Source organism: Enhydra lutris, unplaced genomic scaffold (genome assembly GCF_002288905.1).
Source record: "Enhydra lutris kenyoni isolate GAN:26980312 unplaced genomic scaffold, ASM228890v2 scaffoldscaffold84, whole genome shotgun sequence".
NCBI lineage: Eukaryota > Metazoa > Chordata > Mammalia > Carnivora > Mustelidae > Enhydra > Enhydra lutris.
In genome coordinates this window covers 4,583,292-4,609,422 of record NW_019154168.1, presented here as the reverse complement: position 1 = coordinate 4,609,422, position 26,131 = coordinate 4,583,292, and the positions used below count along the sequence as shown (strand labels likewise).

Sequence of the window (26,131 nt, the reverse complement as noted above, 5' to 3'; positions counted from 1 at the left end):
GGAACTGCAGTGCACTGCCCTCTCAGCATGTTTAACAACCCAGAACCTGATCAAATCTTGTTCAAGAATTTTTTTAGAGCTTTAGTCTCCAATCTCCATTCCAGAGGTTGGTGGGTGAGCTCAAAGTTCTATCTCTCCAATCACCTGGTCTTTTTGGAGACTAGCTCCATCCTAATGCTACCTACGGAACTCTCACTGAATCACCTTATTAGCATAAACTCAGGAATGCTGGAAAGGGCTTGTTATGAATAGAAGTTACTCCTACCATTTAGGAAATTACAAGGATTTTAGGAGTTCTGTGCTGGGAACCAGATGAAGACCCAATCTCTTTCTTATTATCCCAAGCTGTCTATGCTTCATGACGTAACTTCCTCCTTTCTTGGATTCCTAATTTTGCTTATTTTTCAATGCGTCAACATAGCTTCCAATTTCTTAAAGGATGGAATGGTATGGGGCACAGGGAAGAAAAAAGTTTTCTTCAACCCTCTTAGGAACTCTGGCTAGGTCTGAAAAGTTAGAGACAGATTAACAGGAGAAAAGCATGCAAATTTTACACATCCATGGGAGCCTTCACAAAAAAAAAATGAAGACCAAAGGAAGTAACCAGAGCAGGAAGCTTTTATATCTTAAGGACAAAGAAATAATAAATTTGTGAAGAATTTGACAAGACAAAGAGGTTTGAGCTAAAGGTAGTAAATGGGGAAGAAGTACCTAGGAAGGTAAAGGTGAGTTTAACAGAGTTGTTGAGCCAGATTTTTTTGCCCAAATTCCATGTCTTTGGGGATAAGAATGGTTTGGCACAGGGAAGGTACCTTTCATGTAGGAGATTTATTTCTTTTGGGAAGAAGGGTAAGAATGGAGATGGAGCGAGGTCAGAGTGACCTTCCTACTTTTGCTGTTGTGTCAGACTTCTTCAGTTTAAGATACTCAGTATGTCAAGTTGCCATTCTCTGGGGTAGCATGTCCTGAACCCCATGTATATTGTCTGAATCACTGCAGGTATAAAATTGACTTTCACACTTCACATTTCAAAAATAAGTTGCCTGGGCATACAATTCTCAAAAATATTCAAGACTGGCACTGGGTACTGTCTTGGTAGTCAGAGCTACATACTGGAGAACTCACATGGATCAGTCAGATTAGTAACTGAATGTGGAGGGAATGAAGATGAGAGTAGAGGAAAAAAATAGAGACCTCTTCCTATTTTTTTTTTTTTTTCTGTCTCCCTTACTCTCCACCCAAAGATACACAGTAACAGGGATGGTAAGAAGGAGAGAAAATCAATAGGGAGATGCTTAGAAGTCTATAGGACACATCAGTTGTTTTGGAAAGTAGGTCAGAAAGAGGTATTGCCAGGGTGATTCTTGAGTGTGCTTCCAACTTGGGTTCAAGGTGAATGCAAGGCTTTTGAGATTATCTACCTATCACACTGTATTCCAATGAAAAGAATTTGCCTACTTGTTTCTTTTGAACTGGGAGCATCTCAGAGGGCATAGTGTTATGTTCAGCTTTGTACCTTCAACGCCTGGCACAAAAATGAAATGAAAGCAGCAATGATAGAATTAAGGGCCATTTACATAAAAACAAACACAAAAAAACTTCCTTTCAAATTCAGGGTGTTTGCTCTTTCTGAAAGCTTTTTAATGAAAAGAAACAGACAACACAGGGGAGGCTGAATCTTTAGGATGCCCCCGAATGCTTAATCACTGATTCACCAATACCTTATTGTACAAGGCACTGGGCTGGGTATTAAAAACACACGAATGAATGTATCTTTCAGCCTTGGGGTGGCTCAGAGACCGACGGAGAAAACGAACGCATCTTACCCAGTTATCTTCCCTTGAGGGCAAAGCCTGCTTCTGAGAGCACCCAGATTTGTAGAGGAACTTCAAAAGTCAGGCACTAGGCCTCATTGATCTGATCGGACAACTAGCAGTGGGAGTTTGCTGAATTAAGGTGGGGGTTGGGGGAGTCACTGTTGTACCAAATGAACTTTATAACCAAGATGTTGAATACTGAAAGTTCAGTTTTATTTTTAACAACATTCAGAAGCATCAGTACCATTCCAAGGTAACATGCGACCCACGTCTTGGCTAAGACCAGCGGTCCTCTAAAGTTGACCTGGAATGCAAAATAAAATTTATTTCTATTTGGACTAAACGTATCCAAATGAGAGCATGAGAACAGTCAAAGATGGGCAAGTTTTAGAAATAACGGGGCCCCTGTGTTGAAGTCTGTAAGCCGGGAGAGGCTGCAGAGACCGCCCTTGCCATCGGAAGGTGACCTCCCCCAGTGGGGAAGGAGAGAGCGCGTGCACACTTGAGCCCTTGTCCTTGAAGGGGATTGAGCAAGCCGAGGGGAGGGGTAGGCGGTGATCGGGTTTCCAATCACAATAGAGGAAGCTAAGAGGCTGCGGCGCGTGGGCCCCGCCTCCTCCTCTCCTTGCAGATCCTGCGCCGGAGAAGACGCGCGCAGCGAACATTGTCTTCTGCGCGGGGCCCTCCAAGCGGTTTCTCTCCGGTAGGTTTCAGTCCCGGCCCTCGAATCCGGGCTCGCTGGCCCCCGGGTGGGACGAGCCGGGGAGTCCTTGCGTAGCAGCACTGGGGAAAGGACCAGGAAGGACTGCTTTCCGGGGCCTTTAGCCCCGAGCATCAGGACGTGGGCCCTGACTCGCCCCTGGGGTTTGGGGCGGCAGGCCGTGCCCTCCGCTGGGGACCCGAAGTGCAGCGAGGAGGCTGCTCTTGAGCCCCGGCTTTGTCCTCCCCGCCACAGAGCTCGCCTCCAGCCTGGGCTGGATCAGGGGAGAGACTTGTTGCGTTTGCAGCTAAAACCGGGGTTCTGCGTGCCCTTGATGGGTTTACGGCGGCCGCATCCTCCTTACCCGCCCTCCCCCGACCGGCCCTGCTGGCTGACCCCGGGCACGTGCTTGAGGAACTGGGGGCGGGAGAGGGAACCGAGTACCACGTGAGGGCTGGCGGATCTCGAGCCTGGGTGTGGGGATCTACCACGGGGGTAATGGACAGTCGCCCCCGCTTCTGCGGGGAGGCAGGTGGAGGATGGTCTGCGGGTTTGGCCCTGCGCTCCAGTTTTTTCCCCGCTACGGATGCAGGCCTGCTTGGAGATGCAGGCCTGTTCTTCTCCGGCCTCTTTTCTTGATGCTTCGGGTGTTTTGTTTACTTGGCCAGCCTTGGGTGTGGAGAGGTTGGAATTTTCCCTAGAGACTTTCTCCTGGGAGATCAGGGGTGGCTGCCCTCCCTTGTGACCTGCTGCTCTCTGCTCAGCCGCCGGCAGAAAGAGGTGGCCTGTGGGCGGCGAGCGATTAGGGCACGTGGTTAGTGGAGGAATTAGATGGCAACACCTACCTTTTTAAAATAGTTGAAAATCGAGGGATAGCCTGCAAACACGGTCTTTGTTACTGAACTTAAGGCCCTGGTTGCTTGGCTCATTTCTGATGTTTTACATCCGCAGGGAGGCGGGGGATCGCCCTCGCTACCCCAAGGCGGGGGCGCTGGGTCTAAGGGGGATGGAAGGGACCAAGAACGGCCGATTTTGACCCTATTTTCCAGGTTTTTCCCCTGCAGCCACCACTTGGATCGTGGCACTGTCCTACATATATAATAGAAAACATTTTCTAATAGTTTTTTATAACTTCTATTAAGGAGAAAAAAAAATTAAAGCGCTTTTCTCCAGCAAGATCTGAAAGAAAGTGTGTGCTGGCTTGAGCCTCTAACTGGTTTCTGAAGTTTCCAGAAATTACTTTAGGTCTGTACAAACGACTAATCTGTATATAGCAACCATTTCTGGATTTTTGTTTTCCACTGCTTCCTGGCTTCTGTCTGTAGGGATCTCGAACCAGCTAACGAAAATAGATTTCAAGGAGAAAAATGCAGCAAGAGAAGGTGCAGTCTTCTGATTCTGGATTCTGCTCAGAAAGCAGGACGTGTGGGACTTTGTCAGGCCGGTTGAGGAAGCAGTTGTCCCAGGCTGCCGATTTTTTTCTTTAGCGTTCGTGAGAAAACTGCAGATGAACTCTGCAAAGTAATCTCTACATTTAGTTCCTACAGTTGAGGGGCAATATTTTTTGGTGGGAAAATAGCTACAGAGCAATAGTCGTTACATAATTGTGTCCAAATTCATGTACTTTATTCCAATTCAGAGCCTTCCGAACTCTTAACATACGCAGTCACTGAACTAGTAAACTTAAGTTACTGAGTCCACTGCAGATGAGAAATAAAAAAGACTAGAAAGAAGGGTACAGTTTGAAATGGGTACAAGGGCTGTGGATGACACAGTCTAGCGTAAGAAGTAAAAGGAAAACTAAAATAATAATGGGTGACAATTATAAGTGATACTTAAATATGCAGAAAGGGCTTAATTATGACCTGCACCCTCTCTAAGAAGTCAGGGTAGTAGGTTTTGTGTACTAATTTGCCATGGAATTGGGGAGGTTCTTTAACAATTTAAGTAACTTTTTGCCATTTTAGTTATCTAAAAAATGGACCTGATGATCTGATGGCACAGATAAATTTGGTGTTAGAATATGGAATGTTTTCCAACCGGTTTTCTTTCTCCCCCGCCTTTTTTTTTTTTTTAATGGCTGGAAAGAAACAGATTCAAAGGCTGATATTCTCCTAGTGTGACTCCCTGGAAGGAAAATGTATTACGTGTGTGCCCACTTTCCAGTTAGCTTCCAAGGTACACTGAATGGAATTTAGAGTAATATTTCTGAAGATTTTGCATCAACATTCATACCATTTTCATGTTACTGTATTTAAAGTAACCTTTATGTCCAATACACTGTGACCAGTTTTAAGTGAGACTTAAAGTAGAGGAACCAGTTCCTATCTTCAAAGAGTGTTAATAACCATTAGTAGTAGAAACTATATCCATAACTGGTTATTAATTCTTTTACACTGAGCTGAAATACGGGTTGGTACAGGGCCCTAATTTAGTTTGCATAGTTACATAGAAGTTCTTTATGAGGGGAAGGGAAACAAGTAGGCTAATCTAAATGTAATATTCATTTCTTTTGGCCAGTAAAGGAAGAGCCACAAGACAGAATTGTTACAACATGTTAAGTACTAGCACAGAATCTTAGGCTGAAGAGAAGAACCCAAATTCAGGTGACTTCATGGAAGTTTTTGTGTTAATTAAATTCTCTGTTAAGCGGGTTGCGTGGCTCTTTAAAATGTGTTTTATCTTGGAGAATATCATTAGGCTCATTTTCAGCTGTGCTGCGGTTCAGAATTGCAACAGTAACATTTTATGGATTATTCCTGTTTGGGTTTTGTATGTGGGTGTATGTGTAATGTTTTGATTCTTTTCTTGCAGGGCACAATGGCAACTCTTAAGGAAAAACTGATCGCACCAGTTGCAGAAGAAGAGGCAGCCGTCCCAAACAATAAGATTACTGTAGTGGGTGTTGGACAAGTTGGTATGGCCTGTGCCATCAGCATTCTGGGAAAGGTACATTTCAAGAACACCAGACACGATAATTTCAGTTTATGTATATAATCTCTTTAGGCACTTCAGGATTTTATTGTATCTTTAAAAAATTTTTTTCCTGAACTGTTTTATTAAAGATTTTATTTATTTATTAGAGAGAGTGAGTACACATACATAAGAGTGAAAGAGAGCAAGAGTAGGGTTGGGGGTGGAGGAGAAGCAGACTCCCTGCTGAGCAGGGAACCCAGGGTAGGGCTTGATCCCAGGACCCTGAGATTCTTACCTGAGCAGAAGGCAGACACTTAATCAACTGAACCCCCCAGGCGCCCCTTTTCCTGAACAATTTTAAGTAAATTATAGACATCATGACACTTGACCTTTAAGTACATGAGTGTGTATTTACTGAGAACACTGTCCCTATATGACTACAGAATTACTACACTCGGGGAAGTTGACAGTTGATATAATACTATTATCTAATATACAGTACCTGGAGTTAAAATTCTCCCACCTGTTTTATAGTTTCTTATAACTGTTTCCACCCCAATCCAAAATCATATCTTTTATATACTTGCCCTCTCTCTTTCTTCTTTAATTTGGAGCTGTTACTCAGCTTATTTTGCCTCCACATCATTGACATTTTTGTAGAGTGCAAGTCAGTTATATAGAACGTCACTCAATGTTGGTCTGATGTTTTCTTGTCACTAGGTTCAGGTTAAATGTTGGGGTGGGGTTAAGACCAGGCGATGGCATCACATCAGAGGCATGTAATGTTCGACTTTTTATTCCTGGTAGTGCCCAAGATACCCTAGGTTGAAGTGGTGAGTGCAGGACTTATCCACTGCAAAGGTCACTTTACCCTCTATAATTAATAAATAATCTGCATAAGGGCTCTGCAGGCTTGCGGAAATGACCTTCTAAGTCCTTCAGAGTACATTTCTAAACAAACATAAATTCTAGCGTAATCAGCATCAGGAGATATTAACACTAACACTGATGTCATACTGTTAACCACCTTCCCCTCCTGCAGACTTTCTTCCCTGTATACCTCTGTGGACTCCCGGCTTCCCTTCTATATACACCCCATGTAGGTCAGGCCATCGCTTTTTTTAGTCTCCAAGGACTTCTGAGGAAAGAGGCCCTTTATTGTTTACCTCACTGAATTGATTCTTGATCTTTTTAAGGCTGCCTTAAATGTAGGAACCTTGCCCCCCTAAAAAATTTGCTGCTTTGCCTTCAGTAGAGGACACTGTCCCTTTGTGCCGTATCTGAAGGCTGCCTGAATAACGCTCGCCAGGCATGTTTCTATTTGCAGAGCTTAAATTCTCAAGGAACAGATTAAAAGCTATCAGAGAAATCAACTAAAATACTTAGTATGCACCAATGAAGGTTTTATTCTTTCGCATTTTTTTCCTAGCTAGTTTTGACTAGGTGCTTATTTGTAATAGCTGCTTCTCAAGTCACAGGGAATTTAATTACAATTTAGTGCTCACTGTTCATGCCAACATAAATGAAAAATCTTCCAGCTTACGTTTCTTTCAAAACATTTATTGACTGCACACCAGGTAGAAGTGTTTAATAAAACCCTTTATATTAAACAACAACCTTAGAATAGGTGGTGTTTGTATCCTGTTTTCGGATGAGGTGGCTGAGCTGTGAAGAGATTAAGCAGCCTGCCCATAGTCACACAGCTGAAATGGTAGAGCTGTATTTTGTTTTTTAATTTTTTTTTTTGTTTTACGTAAATTCTACCCCCAACGAGGGGCTCGAACTCTTGACCTTGAGATCAGTGTTACCCTGAGCCAGCAGGGCGCCCCAGTAGAGCTATATTCTGAACCAGGCTCTGAACTCTTTTACCTGTGGGGACTCCAGTTTCCTTTTAGTCTAAGCTAGTATTTAGGCAGTTAAAAACATCAAGGTGTTGGTGAAATGCTAGCTAAAGATACTTCTTTTCTCCTGCTCATCTCAAAATTCAGACATTGCAGGAAAGTACACCTAAGTTACCATGATTCTGTAAGGAGTACCTCTGTGGTTTTCATTTTAACTTAAAATCATCTTCGGTAAATAAACTTGGGGCTGTACTTGTGTTATGTAATATTTTGGCCCAGTTATAGTGCTTGAGAACAGACCCTTCTGCTAACACAGTAGGAATCTTCCAATTTAGATGCCGTGAGGGAATGACTGCCTTGTTCAAAGACCATTTTACGAATTAAAAATGTTTAAATCTTATTTTAATGGGTGAAGATTAAAGTGCTTCAAAATTCTTACTAATATTTGGGGATTCTAAACCCTATTCGTTTAACAGAGGAAGGAAAATACAGTGCCCTGCTCTGTGAGGTGTTTGTATATTACTCCGTTTACTCCTTCCCCAAAGCTGGTAGGGTCTTGTCATCTATGTATTACTGTTGGAAAGAAACAGTTGGAAGATAGAGCTGGTAAGTTCCTGATCCGGTCTTTGAGTACGTCACTGGGCTGGTATGCTTTACAGAGAATGCACATTGCTTTCTCCCCAGGAAGTGAGCCAACCTGGGGCATCAGAGGTGAAGGTTGGGGAGGCCCACACTCAGGCCTCAGAAGGCTACTGAGGCCCCCAGTACAATGTCCCATCACTACAAAAACTCAATTATCTTTTGCTTCTCTTTCCCACTCTCCCCAGTATCATGGCCTTCCGAGGAACTATAGTAAGCTTCAGTAAAAACTGTAGCTCTTGTATGTAAACTTTCCACTAGTTTCACGGGACGCATAGACATGAGTACATCAAAATCTGAGATGTCACAGACGTCTCCTGTCTGTGTCGGAACAAGGTGGTGCAGTGGGGCACCATTCACATAGTGCCTGCAGTGCCTTTACCATCTCTGACTTTGTTTACCATCTGCCCTCCTTCTCCAAAGTACCTAGCTCATTTCTGCTTAAAACCCATTTCCTTACACTTTCTTTCACCTGGAATGTTACCCTGGACCACTGGAATTGACTTCTTCCTCCTTCATATCACGGCTTTGTAGGCTGGCAGTCGCTGCTGACTGTCCAAGTAAACTTCTTCCCAGGAACTTTAACGTCGCCCTGCCGTATGGTCTCTGTAGCACTGCCGCTGTCAGAGGTCTTCTTAAATGGTTCACTTAATTCCCATTCCCTAGTCCCGCGAGAGAAGGGACTTCCCTGAATTTGTTCATTGCTATGTTTGTTCCTAATTAGTAGAATAATGTCTGGCTCACTTAATAAGCATGTGTTACATAAATAAATGCTTCTGCTATTCTTAATATTCACATTTTGTCAAGTTTTGATCATAGCTTTTCCCTTCTTGTGGCTTCTGTGCCACGTGTCACTCCTGCCCCACCACCCATCAGGCTCCGCACTTGAGCTGTTGAGAGGGGGCTCTGAGTAGCCACCTCATCGTGTCGTCAGGGTTTGCAGAGCTGCCGTCCCCTCGGCCTCTGTGTCCAGCTGTCTTTGAGTCTCTGTCCTCACTCAGGTCGGCTAGCCATGTTCTTGTGCTTGCACAGCTTAGGGAGTCTCTTTGGAGCAGGGTAACTGCAGACGGGTGGGGAAGTAGTTTTAGCCTTGGCTTAAAAGTAAGATGTCATTGATGCTTGGTCTCTGTACGAGAATTGACTGTGTAATAAACTTGACCGAAAGCCCAGGAAAAGGCCCAAACAGTGTTTAATCATGATAGAAGTGGCATTCCGCACATCACTGAATAAAAGGTTCTTGGCTGTTTAGTTTGTTACTTGGAAAAGGTTAACAACCTTTTCCCTCCACAAAAGTTCATGCTGATGAGACGCTTGAAAATAGAAATGCAGTGATCAGGGGCACCTGGGTGGCTCAGTGGGTTAAAGCCTCTGCCTTCGGCTCAGGTCATGATCCCAGGGTCCTGGAATCAAGCCCCGCATCAGGTTCTCTGCTCAGCAGGGAGGCTGCTTCCCTCTCTCTGCCTACTTCTGCCTACTTGTGATCTCTCGCTCTCTCTCTCAAATAAATAAACAAAATCTTAAAAAAAAAAAAAGAAAGAAAGAAAAAAGAAATGCAGCGATCAAATGCTAAGGCATTGGTGGCAGTCATTAATCGGCCACGAGGGGCCGGAGGCTGATAGGGCCACCTCTGGTCCACAGAGGACTTGAGATTAGATGTTTCTGTTGTACATTAGACAAGTGGTCAGGCTCAACAGCGATGTTCTTGCCTTCTACCTGACGTTGTTCTTACTGGTTAAGAAGCAGTAAGAACAGCAATTCAGCCTTGCTGTTCAAACAATTTTAAATATGTTTACAGTGTAAGTGGCTTCACAGGCTTTAGAATCCAGGTACTCCTGCTCTTTCAAAGTTCCTGTTCTGCCACTTTGCTTTTACTGAAGACCCCCCACCCCACCATTAGTTGCTGTTTTCACTAACAACAAGAAATCCCAAGATTTTCCCTTTTACCTCAAAAAGGTAAAAAGTGAAAAGCAGCCAGAGTTTATTTTGTTATGGAGGCAGCACACATCCCAAGCAGTGAGAGTGGTCCCACCAGATTTCCTTCCCTAGGAAGGAACCACTCCTGCTCAGCCTCTGGGCATGAGGCTGCAGGAGCTTTGAGCTGTGTGAGCATCTGGGCTTTACCTCAGTTTATTTTGTGCATCTGTTAGCAAGATGTGTCCTAAGGTATCAGAAAAGCCTAAGAGAGGGGCACCTGGGTGGCTCAGTGGAGCATCTGCCTTTGGCTCAGGTCATGATCCCAGGCTCTTGGGATTGAGTCTCACATCTGGCTCCCTGCTCAGTGGAGAGCCTGCTTCCCCTCCCTCTGCCTGCCGCTCTGTCTACTTGTCCTCTCTCTCTAACAAATACATAAATAAAATCTTAAAAAGAAAAAAAGTTAATTTGCTTTCCTGTGGTATCAGCAATGAACATGTAGAATTTGATTTTAGTGTATGTGCTGCCAAAGTGAGCACAAACATGGGGAATTTGAAATTAAAAACATAATACTGTAAAAAAAGGAAAACCTGAGAGAGGTTATTGGGATCTGAGAATTCTCAAAAATTTCCCATATAAATTTATGGTAATTGCCGTTTCTGCTTTATGCCATTTCTGCTTACAAAAGGTTTGGTAGGAACATTCTACTTTAGGATAGCGGGGGAAACCTGCGTAGGAATACAGAAAACGATTTATTTCAGTCAAACACCAGTGCTGACGCTTAGTCACACATGTTCTGGGTTGCCTGCCTCCACACTTGGAGGATAGTCCGCCGTGCAGATGTAGCTAAATTCAGTGCTACAATTCTTTTTTTCAAGTATTGGATCTCTTCCTTCCTTGCCAGCTGAGGGTGCACTTGTCAGCCAATCCTCCACACCCACCGGCTAAAACAAAAGACAGGATCTCAGATCCTGTGACATCCTTTTCCACTTAACCCCAGAATTGTTTTGCCATGCTGACTTTAGCAGCACACATGTTCTGTGACTAAAATAAAAGGGATACTCCTACTGCTCAGTACCTTGACGGAACATGATGGCTATTATTAAGTTAAAATGTACTCACTGAAGCTTTAGAAAACACAAATAAGGTTTACGTGTTCTTGTCAGAGGCAGTAGAGGAACCAAACCATTAAAAAGTATCAAGTTTTTAAATAAAACTTGTGAAAGTTAATGCCGGTATTGGATAGATGTAGAAATGAGGAAATGGTTGCTAAGTAATTCCCAACTCACAAAATAGTCATTGCAGAAGTTTGCAGGTAAATCTTGTTGCTTGGAAGTAAGAGCACATTGGGAAGCTCTAGTCTCAGAAACTCACCAGCAAGACTGTTACAACTCACTTCTTGAGACTAGCAGGCCACTGGGATTCAAGGTCTGGGCAGTGCTCATTCCTTGGCTCCCACAGGGAGTGGGTCTGCTTTGGCTGGCAAACTAGAGAAGGTCAGGTTTTCGTATTGGCTTCTGCCTCTGCTGGTCAGTGCCTTCCAGATAACTCCTGTTACACCCTAGGCTACTCTACCCTTTTCCTTCACACTCTTTTTTTTTTTTTTTTTTTTTAAAGACTTTATTTTTTAGAGAGAAAGAGTGTGTGCACGTGCGTGGGAGCACACAAGCGGGGGCATGGCAGAGGGAGAGGGAGAAGCAGGCTCCCCACTGAGCAAGGAGCCCAATGTAGGACTTGATCCCAGAACCCTGAGATCAGGACCTGGGTGGAAGGCAGCCAGTTAACTGACTGAGCCAAAATGACTTCTGAGCCCAATTACCTACCCTTTCCCATCAACAGTCCTCTGCTCTATAGCTGATCACATGGTCCTTAGAGGAGGTATCCTCATTTTTAAGTGGGCGTCCATATTGATATGTCCTGTTAAGCTAATTATTTTGCTAATAGCCCTAAATACAGTAAAGGCAAGGACTCTAGTGATACTTCAGTGAGAGGGATAACTACTTATAAATTTTGCAAGTTATGGGTTTCCATAAGATAACGGAATTTCAGAGCTGAAAGGTTGTTTGGATGCATCTAGACTAACAACCTGCGCCCTCCCCTATTTTTTACAAGAAGAGTCGAAGTACTTGGTAAAGAGAGTGCTGTAGGGGCACCTGGGTGGCTCAGTGGGTTAAAGCCTCTGCCTTCGGCTCAGGTCATGATCCCAGGGTCCTGGGATCGAGCCCCACATCGGGCTCTCTGCTCAGCGGGGAGCCTGCTTCTTCCTCTCTCTTTGCCTGCCTCTCTGCCTACTTGTGATCTCTCTCTGTCAAATACTTAAATAAAATCTTTATTAAAAAAAAAAGAGTGCTGTACATGACTGATAAAGGGAGAACCCAGGCTTTGTTTTCTGCCAGTCTTCATGTTGGGATATAGAGAACATATAAACATAAAACATGTTACATATAAAACATTTTATAGAATATGTAAAATTAAGACTCTAGATCAAGATTAAATAGTGTATTTGTTGATTTAGATTTTTATTTTGAATGAGGGACAGAGGATGACAACTGCAGTAGAAAACGAGAGCCCAGCGAATTAGGCTGATCACAGGAGAATGACTAGTCCCGGATCCCACCCTCCATGGGATATCCCTTCCTTTCCCCTGTCAAGACATGCACATTGGTTCAACCCAACCTGAGGAGTTAGGCTGCAGACAGGGGTTCAAATCCTGCTATTGATAGCTTAAACCAAATCTGAAAAACCTCCAAACTGGAGGTGATTTCAGGGATGGATACTCCCCAAGGCGGATTCTGGGTCTGGGTGAGTCTTCACCACCCCTCACTCATTGGAAGACTTGTATATCCTGAGACCACTACTGAACTGTTGGTTTCATGAGGGGTCTTTGTCTACATATTCTTAAAGTGATTTGTATCATGATACTGAATCCTAGTTTGAGTACTAGAAGGTGAAATTTAGAGAATCAGTGTGTTAAATATTAATAGTTCATTCAAAACTTTCTCATGCAGTTGTTTAAAGGGCACAGCCAATTCCCTGGTAAAACTCTCAAGGTTTTTAACACTTGGTGCTTAGCCATTTAAAAAGGGTCTCTGTTTAGGGGGCATCTGGGTGGCTGAGTCCCAACTCGGTCTCATCTCAGGTCCTGATCTCAAAGTTGTGACTTCAAGCCCTGTGCTTAAATAAATAAATAAAGGGTATCTGTTGGGTTATGAGTTGAGGTGCACTGGAGTGGCTTCGGGTACTAACGCCTGTTCTTGTATTTCTAGTCCCTGGCTGATGAACTTGCCCTTGTGGATGTTTTGGAAGATAAGCTCAAAGGAGAAATGATGGATCTGCAGCATGGGAGCTTATTTCTTCAGACACCTAAAATAGTGGCAGATAAAGGTGATCTAATAATAGATGCCCTCGCTCTCATGGAAAATTAGTTTTCCATCTTGGTGAATCTAGTGTTGGCAGTTTTTCTTTCCTTCTCCCTCCCATTCATCCTTGAGGACCAGCGCAGGTGTTACTCTATAAACTTCCCATGTGACTTTCACACATTTGACACATAATATTTTAGGAAGTTGTATCATACTGCTTGTTTACCTATATTTGAGAACAGGAATGTTTTAGAAACTTTGAAGAAACTAAATAAAATTCATATTCTAGCTGTCTCTGTTCTGGATGAGCACATTTACATGGTGGTACCACCATCAGAGCAGGGCTGTGTGGAAAATGGACCTCAAATGTGACCTCAAAATAAATTCCACTACAGAATGGCTGAAATGTGGACCTCAAAATAAGTTCCGCTACTACTACTAGTGGCTGCTGTTCATTGAGTTATTAGCATTCTGGGTACTATGAAAATTTTCAATGTCACATTTTACCTCATATTCACAACAAACCTATAAAAGGTAGGTCCTCCACATAACATTGATGAAAGGTCTGAATAACTATCAAAAATCACTTAGCAATAGTTTATTATGTGACTCATTCCATAGCTATTGTCTCTGATGGTCACATCAGGTTATAATGTCTGTATTTGGGAAGTGACACTTCCTTGAGGAAAAAAAATACTCTCCAGAGAAATTCAATTGCTAAAATGAATAGGCTTCCTTAAAATGTTGAGTATTAGAAAATAGTTTCTGGCTGAGGACAAACACTGCTGTGCCTTCCTTCCCCTCCGTAGATTGGATTAACAAAGCCCAGAAGTGTCCTTTAAGGCCCTTTATTTTTTTGTTGGGGGAGTTCCTGCTGGACTTTGGACTCACTGTTTATGTTTTATCAAATTACTAGCAATCTAATATTCTAAAGTCAATGGCATTTTTAATTTCTTAGCCAGAAACATAATTTGGGGACTTTTTTATTACCTTGGTCCATTCTCTGAGTGAGTTTTATGGTTGGATTATTTCTGTGTAACTCAAGAAGGAGAAAGCTATTTCTCTTAAGCATTATACTTCAAAACCTTATAAAATGGGAATTCTTGCATATATAGTTCTTGCAGTATGTAATGCCTATGTAAGTCCTAGAAGCTTATGGTTGTTTAGGTTTCTGGAGCATATCATAGATGATGTATTTTGATAAGAGTTGTATTTAAAGTACCTTTCCCCCCCACCTTCTCTTTCAAGATTACTCTGTGACTGCCAATTCTAAGATTGTGGTGGTGACTGCGGGAGTCCGTCAGCAGGAGGGAGAGAGCCGGCTCAATCTGGTGCAGAGGAATGTTAATGTCTTCAAATTCATTATTCCGCAGATAGTCAAGTACAGTCCTGATTGTATCATAATTGTGGTTTCCAACCCAGGTATTTTATTGATAAGAATTGTCCTAAGGTTCGCTGCTGTGAAGTTAAATGCTTTGGGTATCTGTTTTATTTAGTTTGGTTTTTAAAGATTCTGTTCTAGGATTTGCTAGCAGAAGCAATTCTTGTGTCTACTGTTACTAGCCGCGAAAGAGTGGTGTTTGCAAAACAAATGGCAGAGTTCTGGGCCAAATGTTTAAAAATGTGAGAAGTTATATATAAAACAGTTGCAACTGTTTGTTTCATCAGTTTGTTGTAGAGCCTAGAAGCTTCTTAAATTTTCTAGGAAGATTATCCTGAGATGTATGGGGGCGCCTGGGTGGCTCAGTGGGTTGAGCCTCTGCCTTCTGCTCAGGTCATGATCTCAGGGTCCTGGGATCGGGCCCCACATTGGGCTCTCTGCTCGACAGGGAATCTGCTTCACCCTCTCTCTTTCTGCCTGCCTCTCTGCCTACTTGTGATCTATCAAATAAATAAAAATCTTAAAAAAAAAAGATTATCCTGAGATGTGTAATGAAACATTTAAATGTGGCTTCAATTTGTAGGAAACATTGTAGCATTTCTGATCTTCCATTGGCCAAGAAGTGTATTCTAGGAGTGTTGAATTTAAGAATAGTTTAAAAGCTGTTAATCAGTCCAGTTTTAAAGATAGAAGTAGACTATCGATAGACAAATAACATGCTAATGCCAAATGTTATAACTTAAATGTTGCCTTTTTTTTTTTTTTTTCTAAATCAACATTTGCAGAATAAGCATTAAAACTTCTGGTTAGAAAGAATTGTGTTATTTAACCAAAATAGTCAGAATTCACTCTATTTCGCACTTCTTTTGTCTGTAATTTGCCACCAAATGGACCATTTATTAGTGAGCATAGTAGATACATTGAAAAGTGGTAAAACTGATTGTTTCTGACACTTGACCCAGAGAAAGATTGTGAATCAGAAGCAGGGAGATCCTTACAGTTTATGAAATATTGAGAGTTGGGGTCCAGCAAGGACAGATTATTTTAGTAGTGTTCTGTGCCATCCTGGATTGGGGGTTATTAAATAGCTCAGTCTTGTGTATAAATATGTAGTGGTAAGTAGACTTGGAAGGAACAAGAATTACAAATAGCTGGTATATAGGAAGTTCCTGCATCCCGGGCCTAAGGCAGACATCCTTAGCTCATTATACAACTTTCCAGGTATAGCTTCAAAGTCTCAATTCCAGAGAGTCACGCCCACTGAATCAGAGTTGCTAAGGAAGAGGTTTATAATACCCAGTCCAAAATGACCTTAAAATATCTCCACACATCTGTGTGTGGAGGTGGAGACAGCAAGATTAACCTCTTGCCTGCCTTGTGTGCACCTTTTCTCCTCTTCTAGGTTTAGCCTAGAAGTTCTGCGATTCTGTCACGGCCAGCAAGTTTTACTCTTTGAAGTCTCAGGGCTGTGGCACACCAGAATAAAGGTTCTATCATAGAGGTCCTTTCATTAAATACTACAAAATGTCAATCCCTTATATTATCACAATTGCTTACTGAATAGTGCCTTGTGCCCAGGGAAATTTATAGTAGTATGCCTTAGTAATTTAGTAACCCATGGCTTTTGGGTTATTATGATAGTCATTATGATCATGGAACATTACCATCAGAGGAGCATATGTGACCATTGGTTCTCTTATCTCCATTATCTCTGAACTCTGTAAAGTCAAAGTATTTGGTCTTTCCAGCTACATTGCAGACTGGAAAAGTTGGGGAGAAGGAAGATAGGGCACTTGCTAATTGACACAGCAGTTGAAATCAGTTTTGATTTACTCACATATATTACTTCTAACCATTTTAGTGGATATTCTCACATATGTTACCTGGAAACTAAGTGGACTACCCAAGCACCGTGTGATCGGAAGTGGGTGTAATCTGGATTCTGCAAGATTTCGCTATCTTATGGCTGAAAAACTTGGCATTCATCCCAGCAGCTGCCATGGATGGATTTTGGGAGAACATGGTGATTCAAGTGGTAAGGGAAAAAAAAACATAATATTCTAATGTGTATTTATGGTATTATTTTTGTTATTCTGAATTTTTTAAATTTTAATTTCAAGTACTTCACATTAACAAATAAGCAATTTGGGGGAGAATACTCTGATAGTGACTAGGTAACTATGTATACAGTCCTTACCAATTTTTTGCCTGCTAAGTTTAGAATCCATTGATACTTCTTGATTAAGTAAATTATTACTATGATAGTTGTCAGACACAATATTCAGTCATTTCTTTTATATTTATTATACTCTACTGTAAAAGAAAGCTTTCTCTTCCTCATTTATGTATTCCATTTGTATCAGTGTGCACTCAGATTTTTATTTTATTCCACAAATGTTCTTTTACCATCTTTGTAATGCAGAAGTTGTCCCAGATTTGGAAAGTAATATGCTTTTCAAGCTGGCTTCTATGTCTTTTGACATGTCCCAGCATTTTTTGAGTCCTTGTCTCTGGAATAAGGAAGTGTGCCACATTGGTGTTTTACTTCCCATTTCCCTGTACTAGAAGCATCTCTTTCTCCAATGAGCCCTGTTTCCTCCTGAGGGGAATGGTGTTTAGAAACCAAGATCTGGGCATAGGTGTACTCATGCTTCTTGTATAGGTCTTCCCAGGGGACACAGGTATTATATCCATCATGTATAATGAAGGGAGTAAATTGGGTAACAAAAGCTTTTCCATAACCAGTATCTGCTATTCTTTAGTGTAAAATCTTGCTTTAAATTAAATCTGATTTTGGGGCACCTGGCTGGCTCAGTTGGTAGGGCATCTGTCTCTGACTCTTGATCTCTGGATTTTGAGTTCAAGTCCCATATTGGACCATGGAGCCAATAAAAAAAAAAAAGATAAGGTAAATGAAATCTGATTTTTAATACGTCATTAATAACTGTCAATCATTTAAGTAGTAAGATACCATTTGGTAAATACCTCAGATATTTTCTTTAGGAATTTAAATAGAATTGTTAGTCATTAATTATTGTAGAAAGGCCAACAGTAAAGTTACATTACACTTCTGTTTCTTTTATAATGCTTTGTTTTGAAACAATTAAGAGGCCCTTGGGTGGCTCCATTGATTAATCACCCGATTCTTGATTTCAACTCAGGTGATGATCTCTGGGTTTTGGGATGGAGCCCTACCCGGGGCTCTGTGCTTGGCAGGGAGCCTACTTTTCCCTCTCCCTCTGCTCCACCTGCCCTCTACTCTCTCTCACTAATAAATAAATAAGATCTTAGAAAGAAAAAAAAACCAGAGTACTATTTATTTAAGTTAATTAAGTCTCTGTTTTCATTTAAGTTAATATCTCTGTTCTGTGGCACACCTGGCTGGCTCAGTCAGAACATGACACCTCTTGATCTTGTGGTTATGAGTTCAAGCCCCATGCTGGGTGTAGAGATTACTAAAAAATAAACTTTAAAGAAATTTTTTTAAAAATTAATATTTCTGTTCCAAACAATTTTATATAAAAACACATGAACAATTCTGATTGTATCTTTTAACTCTTGAGCCTGTTTATTAAACTAAAATACATTGAATAAGCTAATGATATAAAACTGTAATTATTCAGAACACTTTAATAATAACGATAATCTTTATTTTACTGAACTCATATCTGCCCTATATGCAAGGAAATATTTTCTCCCTAAAAGGTTTAGGTGTAAATATTCTTTTGATATTAATGAGCATGTGTAATGTGATTTTAGGAAAGAGTTTGTTACGGTATAAGAATTTGGTCTTACAAACTGTTGCATTTGTGCTATTTTATACAAGAGTTCCTAATATCCAAGGATTTGTTTGAATTTATGTCCTATGTAAAAAATTATCACAATATCTAGTGTGCAGCGGTCAGTCAATGCTAGTTACTACAATTGTACAATTACAAGAACCACAGATGTGGAGATGATTTTACATGTCCTCTAGTTTAAGACTTGCATTATAGTGAAGAAAGAATGAGGCAAAGCGGACGTAGTGGCCAATGGCTTGTTAGAGATCCTTTAGCTAATTAGTGGTCCAACTACAACTAGAATCATGTCTTCGGACTCCTGTCCAATCTTCTGTTCACTCATCACTGTGTCCTTTTTTCCCAATACACCTTTTTTCCTATTTCTACATTGACCTGTATGGAGTGAAAGAGAATTAAATTGTGCTCAACCCTGACATAATTATGTAGAGTTCATAGTTTCATCAAAAGCCATGGAAGTACCTTAGTTTTCTCAACAATTAGCCTGAATTCCCAAGATTGTGGACTTACAGAGGAGTCTTATTTGGCTATGGGCAGCTTTGCCTGTCATAGCTGGTTTCAGCCATACTAGACTTTACTCCATGCTTTTGCTCTTATTTCCTGAGTTTACAGTGCTCTCCTCCAAAGGCCCCTGTGGACCATACTTAGTTTTCAAGGTCCAATTCAAATACCTATTTTTGCAGCCCTTTCTGACACCCCTTCACCCCTAATTAAGATAGATTCTGAATTTATGTTTTTCTTTTTTAATTTATGTTTTATAATGCTTTCTCCATGCATCTGTGGTAGCTCATCCCATTGCTTTAGTTTCCTTTGCCTCTTTCCCAGTAAATTCTGAACTTGCCCACAGCACAGACCATGCCCTTATTCATTTTTTATATCCCTGCATCTTCAGTATATACTTCGGGCTGGCCTAGAAGGTGTTAAGAATAAGTAGAGGTGTTCTGATGCATCATGCCCTCCAAAAGATAAAGCTGATGACCGAGAACACCTTTGCTGTGCCTCTGCAGGCATTCTTGGAAGAAAATATTTGATCTATTTAAGACCAGAAAAATTCACTGTGGTTATTACATGGAGTTTGTGTCGAGAGATAGACTGGACTTAGGGTACGAAAAGAGATAACTGGAGTGTATTTGGACCTTACCCCAGAATTTTTTTTTTTTTACTTCTCTCCAGAAGAAAGGGCTTTATATAAGAAGAGTGAGTAGGAGTGAAGTTAAAAATTTCTCAAATTGAAAGTTTAAGATAGTCCTGAACTGGAAGCCCTTGTGATTTCACAAACTAGGGGAAGGCAAAGAATTTCACATTCTCTGTAAGTACGACGCAACAATTCTGTTTTGCACCAAAATGAAAGTTAAAATATCTGCTGTGTAGTTGAAGGCACATACCAGCCTCTGGGGGAAAGCGGACTGGGGCAGCTATCTCTGGAGCTGCTCTAGCTGGTATTCAGTACCTTGCCTAGGAGTTGAAATCTGAACTAAGAGAATAAAGGATTTTTTAAAATAGTGTCAGAAACATATGACATGTTTTGGACACCTGGGTGGCTCAGTTGTTAGGCACCTGCCTTTGGCTCAGGTCATGATCCCAGGGTTCTGGGATTGAGCCCCGCATCAGGCTTTTGCTCAGCAGGAGCCCTGCTTCTCCCTCTCCCACTCCCCCTGCCTGTGTTCTCTCTCTCGTTGTGTCTCTCTGTCAGATAAATAAATAAAATCTTAAAAAAAAAAGAAATGTATGACATGTTTATCCTTTTTCTCCAGTGGCTGTGTGGAGTGGAGTGAATGTGGCAGGTGTTTCTCTTCAGGAACTGAATCCAGATATGGGAACAGACAACGACAGTGAAAATTGGAAGGAAGTGCATAAAATGGTGGTGGAAAGGTAAGGGGAAGGGGGCTTAAGATAATTAATTTTATCTCGATAAATTTATCAAAATTTCCATGACTGTCTGCTCAGGTGAGCTCTTAATATAGTAAACATGCAGGGCACCTGGGTGGCCCAGTGGGTTAAGCGTCTGCCGTTGGCTCAGGTCATGATCCCAGGGTCCTGGGATGGAGTACCACATCAGGCTCCCTGCTCAGTGGGGAGCCTGCTGCTTCCTTTGCCTCTCCCCTAGCTCATGTGCTGTCTCATTCTCTCTCTCAAATAAAGATAAGTTAGTTAAACATTTTAATATATGTATATAGTAAACATGCAGCTATTCTCTTCTGAAGCAGATAAGACTAACTTACTGGTCAGACCTACCATGGAGGTCCCCGTGGGGAAAGCAAACGTTTTTCTAGAGAAATCCTACTATATAGGGAACAGGAGAAAAACATGGAATTAACAGGTGAGAAGGGCTTTCACATTGCCTCTTACCGATAAATGAGGTTGACTTGTCTAGAACCTAGACACTCTTAGTCTCATAATTGACTAAAATAAGTACTTGCTGATTGATTACTGTGTTAAAGCTGTGCTGTATTTTCCACACCTAACTAAAGATGTCTCCCTCTTTTTCCTTTTTTCACTCTTAACTTACTAACCATCCTTTCCTGTGACCTTTGTGCTTACAAGGTGTCATTGTGGAATAGAGTAAAGACTAAGGGCTTGAATTCAAATCATGACACTGGCACTTATAAATGCCATTTAACTTTTAAGTTGCATCTCAGTTTTCTCTCTGAAGTCATATGGTATTAGAATTATTATAAAAATTGAGTAAAAACACAGAATAATGCTGGTGAGCATTCAGTAAATGTCAGCTATTACTATTTGCAGAGAATTATTACAAGACTTCCTCAAACATGGAATTATTTTTGCTTAGTTTAAATGTAATGATTTTTTTTTTCTGGAATTTGACCTGTGCATGGAGAAAAAGATTGTCTAAAAATGTGAGAGGGTCCTTAGCATTTTATTAACTTAATCCCTTTATTTTACAAATGAGAAAACTAGGGGTCTCTCAGATAATATTATAACTTGGTCAAGGTCTTATAGCCAGTGATTACATTAAATTCCAATATCCTAAATTCTCATTTTGGTTACTCCTGTGACCTTTGTGGGTTTCAAGGTGTGCAATTTACTTTCAGAAAATTGCCAGGCAGGTATTGTTTTCACTCTGCTTTTACATTAGTTGGTACTGTATTTTAGGTGACAGTGGTAAGTGGGACCTCGAAATCAAGGTATATTTTTGTCCTTAGAATGTGAAGTTCCACCCTGCCTAGGTGTGTGGGGTGGATACCTTTATGATAATCAACCAACAAAGAATAACCAGACCCTAAAAAGGAAGTAAGCCATTGAAGGTGTTATCAACAGAGATGTGAAAAGGATTTAAGTTCCCTGGGTTGCTTTCTATAAAAGACCAACCCTAGGGGGGCCTGGGTGGCTCAGTGGGTGGCTCAGGTCATGATCTCAGGGTCCTGGGATTGAGCCCCACATCGGGCTCTCTGCTCAGCAGGGAGCCTGCTTCTCCCTCTCTCTCTGCCTGCCTCTCTACTTGTGATCTCTCTCTCTGTCAAATAAATAAATAAAATCTTTAAAACAAAAATAAAAAAAGACCAACCCTGAAGGCCCTCTTTGGCAACCTTGTCGAGACCCCCTCTTACTCTTGAGGGTTTTTTCTTTACGTTTACTTAATAAACTTCCATCGCTTTACTCACCAAAAAAAAAAAAAAAAAAAAAGAAGAAGAATGTGATGGTCCTTTTATTTTCATTGTTTCCTGATTTCATTAATAACTTTGGAAATATTCATGTTTATGAATATGAAGATTGGGTGGGGAAAAGTGTGTTTTTACCACTGTGACTTAATAAATATGCATGCATATAATAAGTTATTTTGTTTTAAGATTTATTTATTTTTGAGAGAAGTGAGCATGGGGAGGGTCAGAGGGAGAGAGAGAAACTCCAGCAGACTTCTTTTTGAGCTCACAGCCCAATTCGGGGCTAGATCTCAAGACCCTGAGATCATGACCTGAGCTGAAACCAAGGTCGAACGCTTACCGACTGCACCAAACGGGCCCCTCAGTAACCTATTTAAATTTATCACAGCATTCATGTAGAGTCTACTGGGTAGTGTTTCCAGTTGCACAAGTTTTATATATATGTTAACTCATTTAACAAACTTATAAAATAGATACTATTGTTGTTCTCATTTTATAGAAGAGGACACTGAGATAAGAAAGGCTTACTGAAGATGACACAGTTTAATGAGACAGAGCAGAAGTCAAGCCCAAAGAGTCCAGTTTCCATAACTATTGAGTCTGATTTCAGTGACTTCTTCTATGATTTCTTTCTTTCCTTAGTGCCTATGAAGTCATCAAGCTAAAAGGATATACCAACTGGGCTATTGGATTAAGTGTGGCTGATCTCATTGAGTCCATGTTGAAAAATCTATCCAGGATTCATCCAGTGTCAACAATGGTGAAGGTAAGATAAACTTAAAAATATAATTTCCAGTATTCTATTCTGTGAATGGATTTCAAGAAGGACAAGGTGGTCTCAGTCTACTTTTTCCTGAATCTCAAAATTTTGTGGAAACTTCTCTCTTTTCTCCCTTGTATATTGTGGCAGATTAAATATTAACTGAGTCCTTTTTGACACATTTTCAAAATATATATTATTTGAATAAGCATAATAGCTTTATTTCAAGTTGGGGCATTAATCTATAGATTGATGCAGTACTTGATATCTTAGTAAATTTAATTCAATTTAAAAGCTATGAAACAGGGGCACCATGGGTGGCTCAGTCAGTTAAGTGTCTGCCTTCAACTCAGGTTATGATCTTGGGGTCCTGGGATCAAGCCCCAGTGGGGCTCTCTGCTCAGGAGGGAGTCTGCTTCTCCTTCTCCCTGTCTCCCTGCTCATACACATGCTCTCTTTCAAGTAAATAAAATCTTTAAAAGTAAAAGCTATGAAACACTGAAGTAGAAATTCATTTTTTTCAATAAAATTAAGATTGTATGAAAATATTATAAGATAACTGATTTCCTTAAGTCAATGGCAAGGGTGAAAATGTAAGGAGAAAATACAGTAGATTAAAAGAAACATGGAGGGGCGCCTGGGTGGCTCAGTGGGTTAAGCCGCTGCCTTCGGCTCAGGTCGTGGTCTCAGGGTCCTGGGATCGAGTCCCGCATCGGGCTCTCTGCTCAGCGGGGAGCCTGCTTCCCTCTCTCTCTCTCTCTCTCTGCCTGCCTAATAAATAAAATCTTTAAAAAAAAAAATAAATAAAAGAAACATGGAAAAGAGATATAGAAGTATTTGGTGGTAAAATGTGATGTCAGGTATTTTTGGTTTTGTTATTTTAAATACTATAGCAAAATTTCATAAAGTAAGTATAGCAAAAATTAGATCATTGCTCAGTCTTGGAGTACATATTTTGAATTTGCTTATTTTATCTCTACTTTGGTGTATGTACAAAAATTTTGGAATTAAAGGTTCAGAAAATAGGAGCGCCTGGCTGCCTCAGATGAAAGAACATGCAACTCTTGATCTCAGGGTCATGAACTCAAGCCCCAAATTGGGTGTAGAGATTACTAAAAAGAAATAAATTTTTTTTTTTTAAAGATTTTATTTATTTATTTGACAGACAGAGATCACAAGTAGGCAGAGAGGCAGGCAGAGAGAGAGAGAGGTGGAGGCAGGCTCCCTGCGGAGCAGAGAGCCCGATGCGGGGCTCGATCCCAGGACACTGGGATCATGACCTGAGCTGAAGGCAGAGGCTTAACCCACTGAGCCACCCAGGCGCCCCAGAAATAAATTTAAAAAAAAAAAGGTTTGAAAAATATATTAACTTGTTTAATATAATTAAATAACCCAACTAATTGTATGGTTAAATTGACCCTGTGAATAAATTAATTGCTTTATGGAAACTGATAAAGTGGGAAATTATACTTTTTTTTTTTTTTTAGCAACTCTTGGATGTTACAGAAATTTTGCCTTTGAGTGGCTTCCAACTACTTATTCTGGACTTTTGGATAGCTACCATCTAAAACTCCCTCCTAAACTAAAGAATTTTTTAAAATTTGGATTTCATGAAAAGCAACCCATTAAGAAACACACTGGAATGCAATTTAACTTGAAGACTTAGATATTAAATTTCATTAAAGTATATCTAAGCAGAGAGAGATGTGTCAATAAGTTCAATAAAAAACTTACTTTCTTTAAAATTTCTTGTTTATCATAATGTATATTTGCATATTCTGTGTATAGAATCGAATTCAGAATGTAAGTATTTGGAAAATAAGGGCCTGTATGTGTTGAAAATCAAAGAATGAGTTTGTGCTTAACTGTATTTTCTACATACCTTTTTGCTTAAACATGGGATCAGTGATCATTCTTCCTATGATTTTCTTTCCTTTTTTTTTAAAAAGATTTTTTATTTATTTATGAGAGACAGTGCACACAAGCAGGGGGAGCAGCAGGCAAAGGGAGAAGCAGGCTCCCTCCTGATCAGGGAGCCTGATGCGTTCCCAGGATCCTGGGATCATGACCTGAGCCGAAGTCAGACGCTTAAGTGAGCTACCCACACACCACTGTGATTTCATTTCTTAATCTAATTGTTTCTCTTGTTCTGTCAGGGGATGTATGGCATTGAGAACGAAGTCTTCCTGAGCCTTCCTTGTATCCTGAACGCTCGGGGCTTAACCAGTGTGATCAACCAGAAGCTGAAAGATGATGAGGTTGCCCAGCTCAAGAAAAGTGCAGATACCTTGTGGGACATCCAGAAAGACCTAAAAGATCTGTGACTCCTGGCTTCTAGGCTGTAGAAATTTAAAACTACAATGTGATTAACTGTGAGCCTTTAGTTTTTCATCCATATACATGGATCGTAGTTTGCTTTTATCTTCCTAAATACGTGAATCTGGGCTCACAGAATCAAAGCCCATGCTTGGTTTAATGCTTGCAATATGAGCCCTTGAACAAATAAAATTAACTATTGTAGTGTGCTTCTATTTCTGGGACTCCTTCTTCAGTGATCCGAAAGATTTCAGTCAATATTTCAAATAATTCTCCCCGCCCAATAGAATGCCTAAATTCTATCTATTCCATTTTCTGTATTCATCCCTCCAAATAGCTCAACCATTCTTTGTCACAGTATATGCCATGATCTTGTTATTGTTGTCCTGAGGATATGATTACCCTTTTAAAGACATAATTTTCTTAGAGCAATTTTAGGTTTACAACATAATTGAGAGGAAAGTACAGTGATTCCCCATACACTCCTTGCCCCCACACCCGATGGTTGCAATGTCATTCACCAAATGGTACACTTGTTACAGTCCGTGAAACATTGTTATCCACAGTCCATAGTTTATGTCAGGGTTCACTCTTGGAGATGTACATGCCATGGCTTTGAACAAACGTATAGTCACATATTTCCACCATTCTCATGTGCAGCGCATTTCACTCCCTTAAAAATTCCACAGTTTTCACTTTAAGGCTGTAACTGAAGATGGAACTAGAGGCAACAGACAGCATTTACAAGAAAGTCCATTTTAATTCCCAAAAAGGAAGAACTTCTAGAACAGGTTTTCTACAGTTGGACTCAACGCTGTTAAAGTTACTTCTTCTTGATAATGAAGAAAAATAAAAGTTGGGGCTGAATTATCCAAATCCAGGTTACTGGGACACAGCATAATGTGGAAGTTGAGAGGGAAACTTAAGGCAGACTTCCTTTAACGAGTTTCCAACTTACCTATAATGTTTAGGGGTCAATGTTGAAAGTATGGGAATTGTCTGATAAACCTGGGTTTCATTGCGGGTTCAATCATTGATAACTGAGTTGGGGCAAGCTACCTAAGCCTCAAT

General features: G+C 40.8%; 1 protein-coding gene across 1 annotated transcript; it reads left to right on the top strand.

Moving 5' to 3' along the window:
• Positions 1 to 2,389: 2,389 nt before the first annotated feature.
• LOC111161324 (lactate dehydrogenase B) lies at positions 2,390 to 25,275 on the top strand. Its single transcript, XM_022524914.1, has 8 exons — positions 2,390 to 2,520; positions 5,332 to 5,466; positions 13,091 to 13,208; positions 14,432 to 14,605; positions 16,426 to 16,599; positions 20,116 to 20,233; positions 22,627 to 22,750; positions 24,901 to 25,275. The coding sequence occupies exons 2-8, from the start codon at positions 5,338 to 5,340 to the stop codon at positions 25,066 to 25,068; spliced, it is 1,005 nt and encodes a 334-aa protein (XP_022380622.1). The 5' UTR covers positions 2,390 to 2,520; positions 5,332 to 5,337; the 3' UTR covers positions 25,069 to 25,275.
• The last annotated feature ends 856 nt before the right edge of the window (positions 25,276 to 26,131 follow it).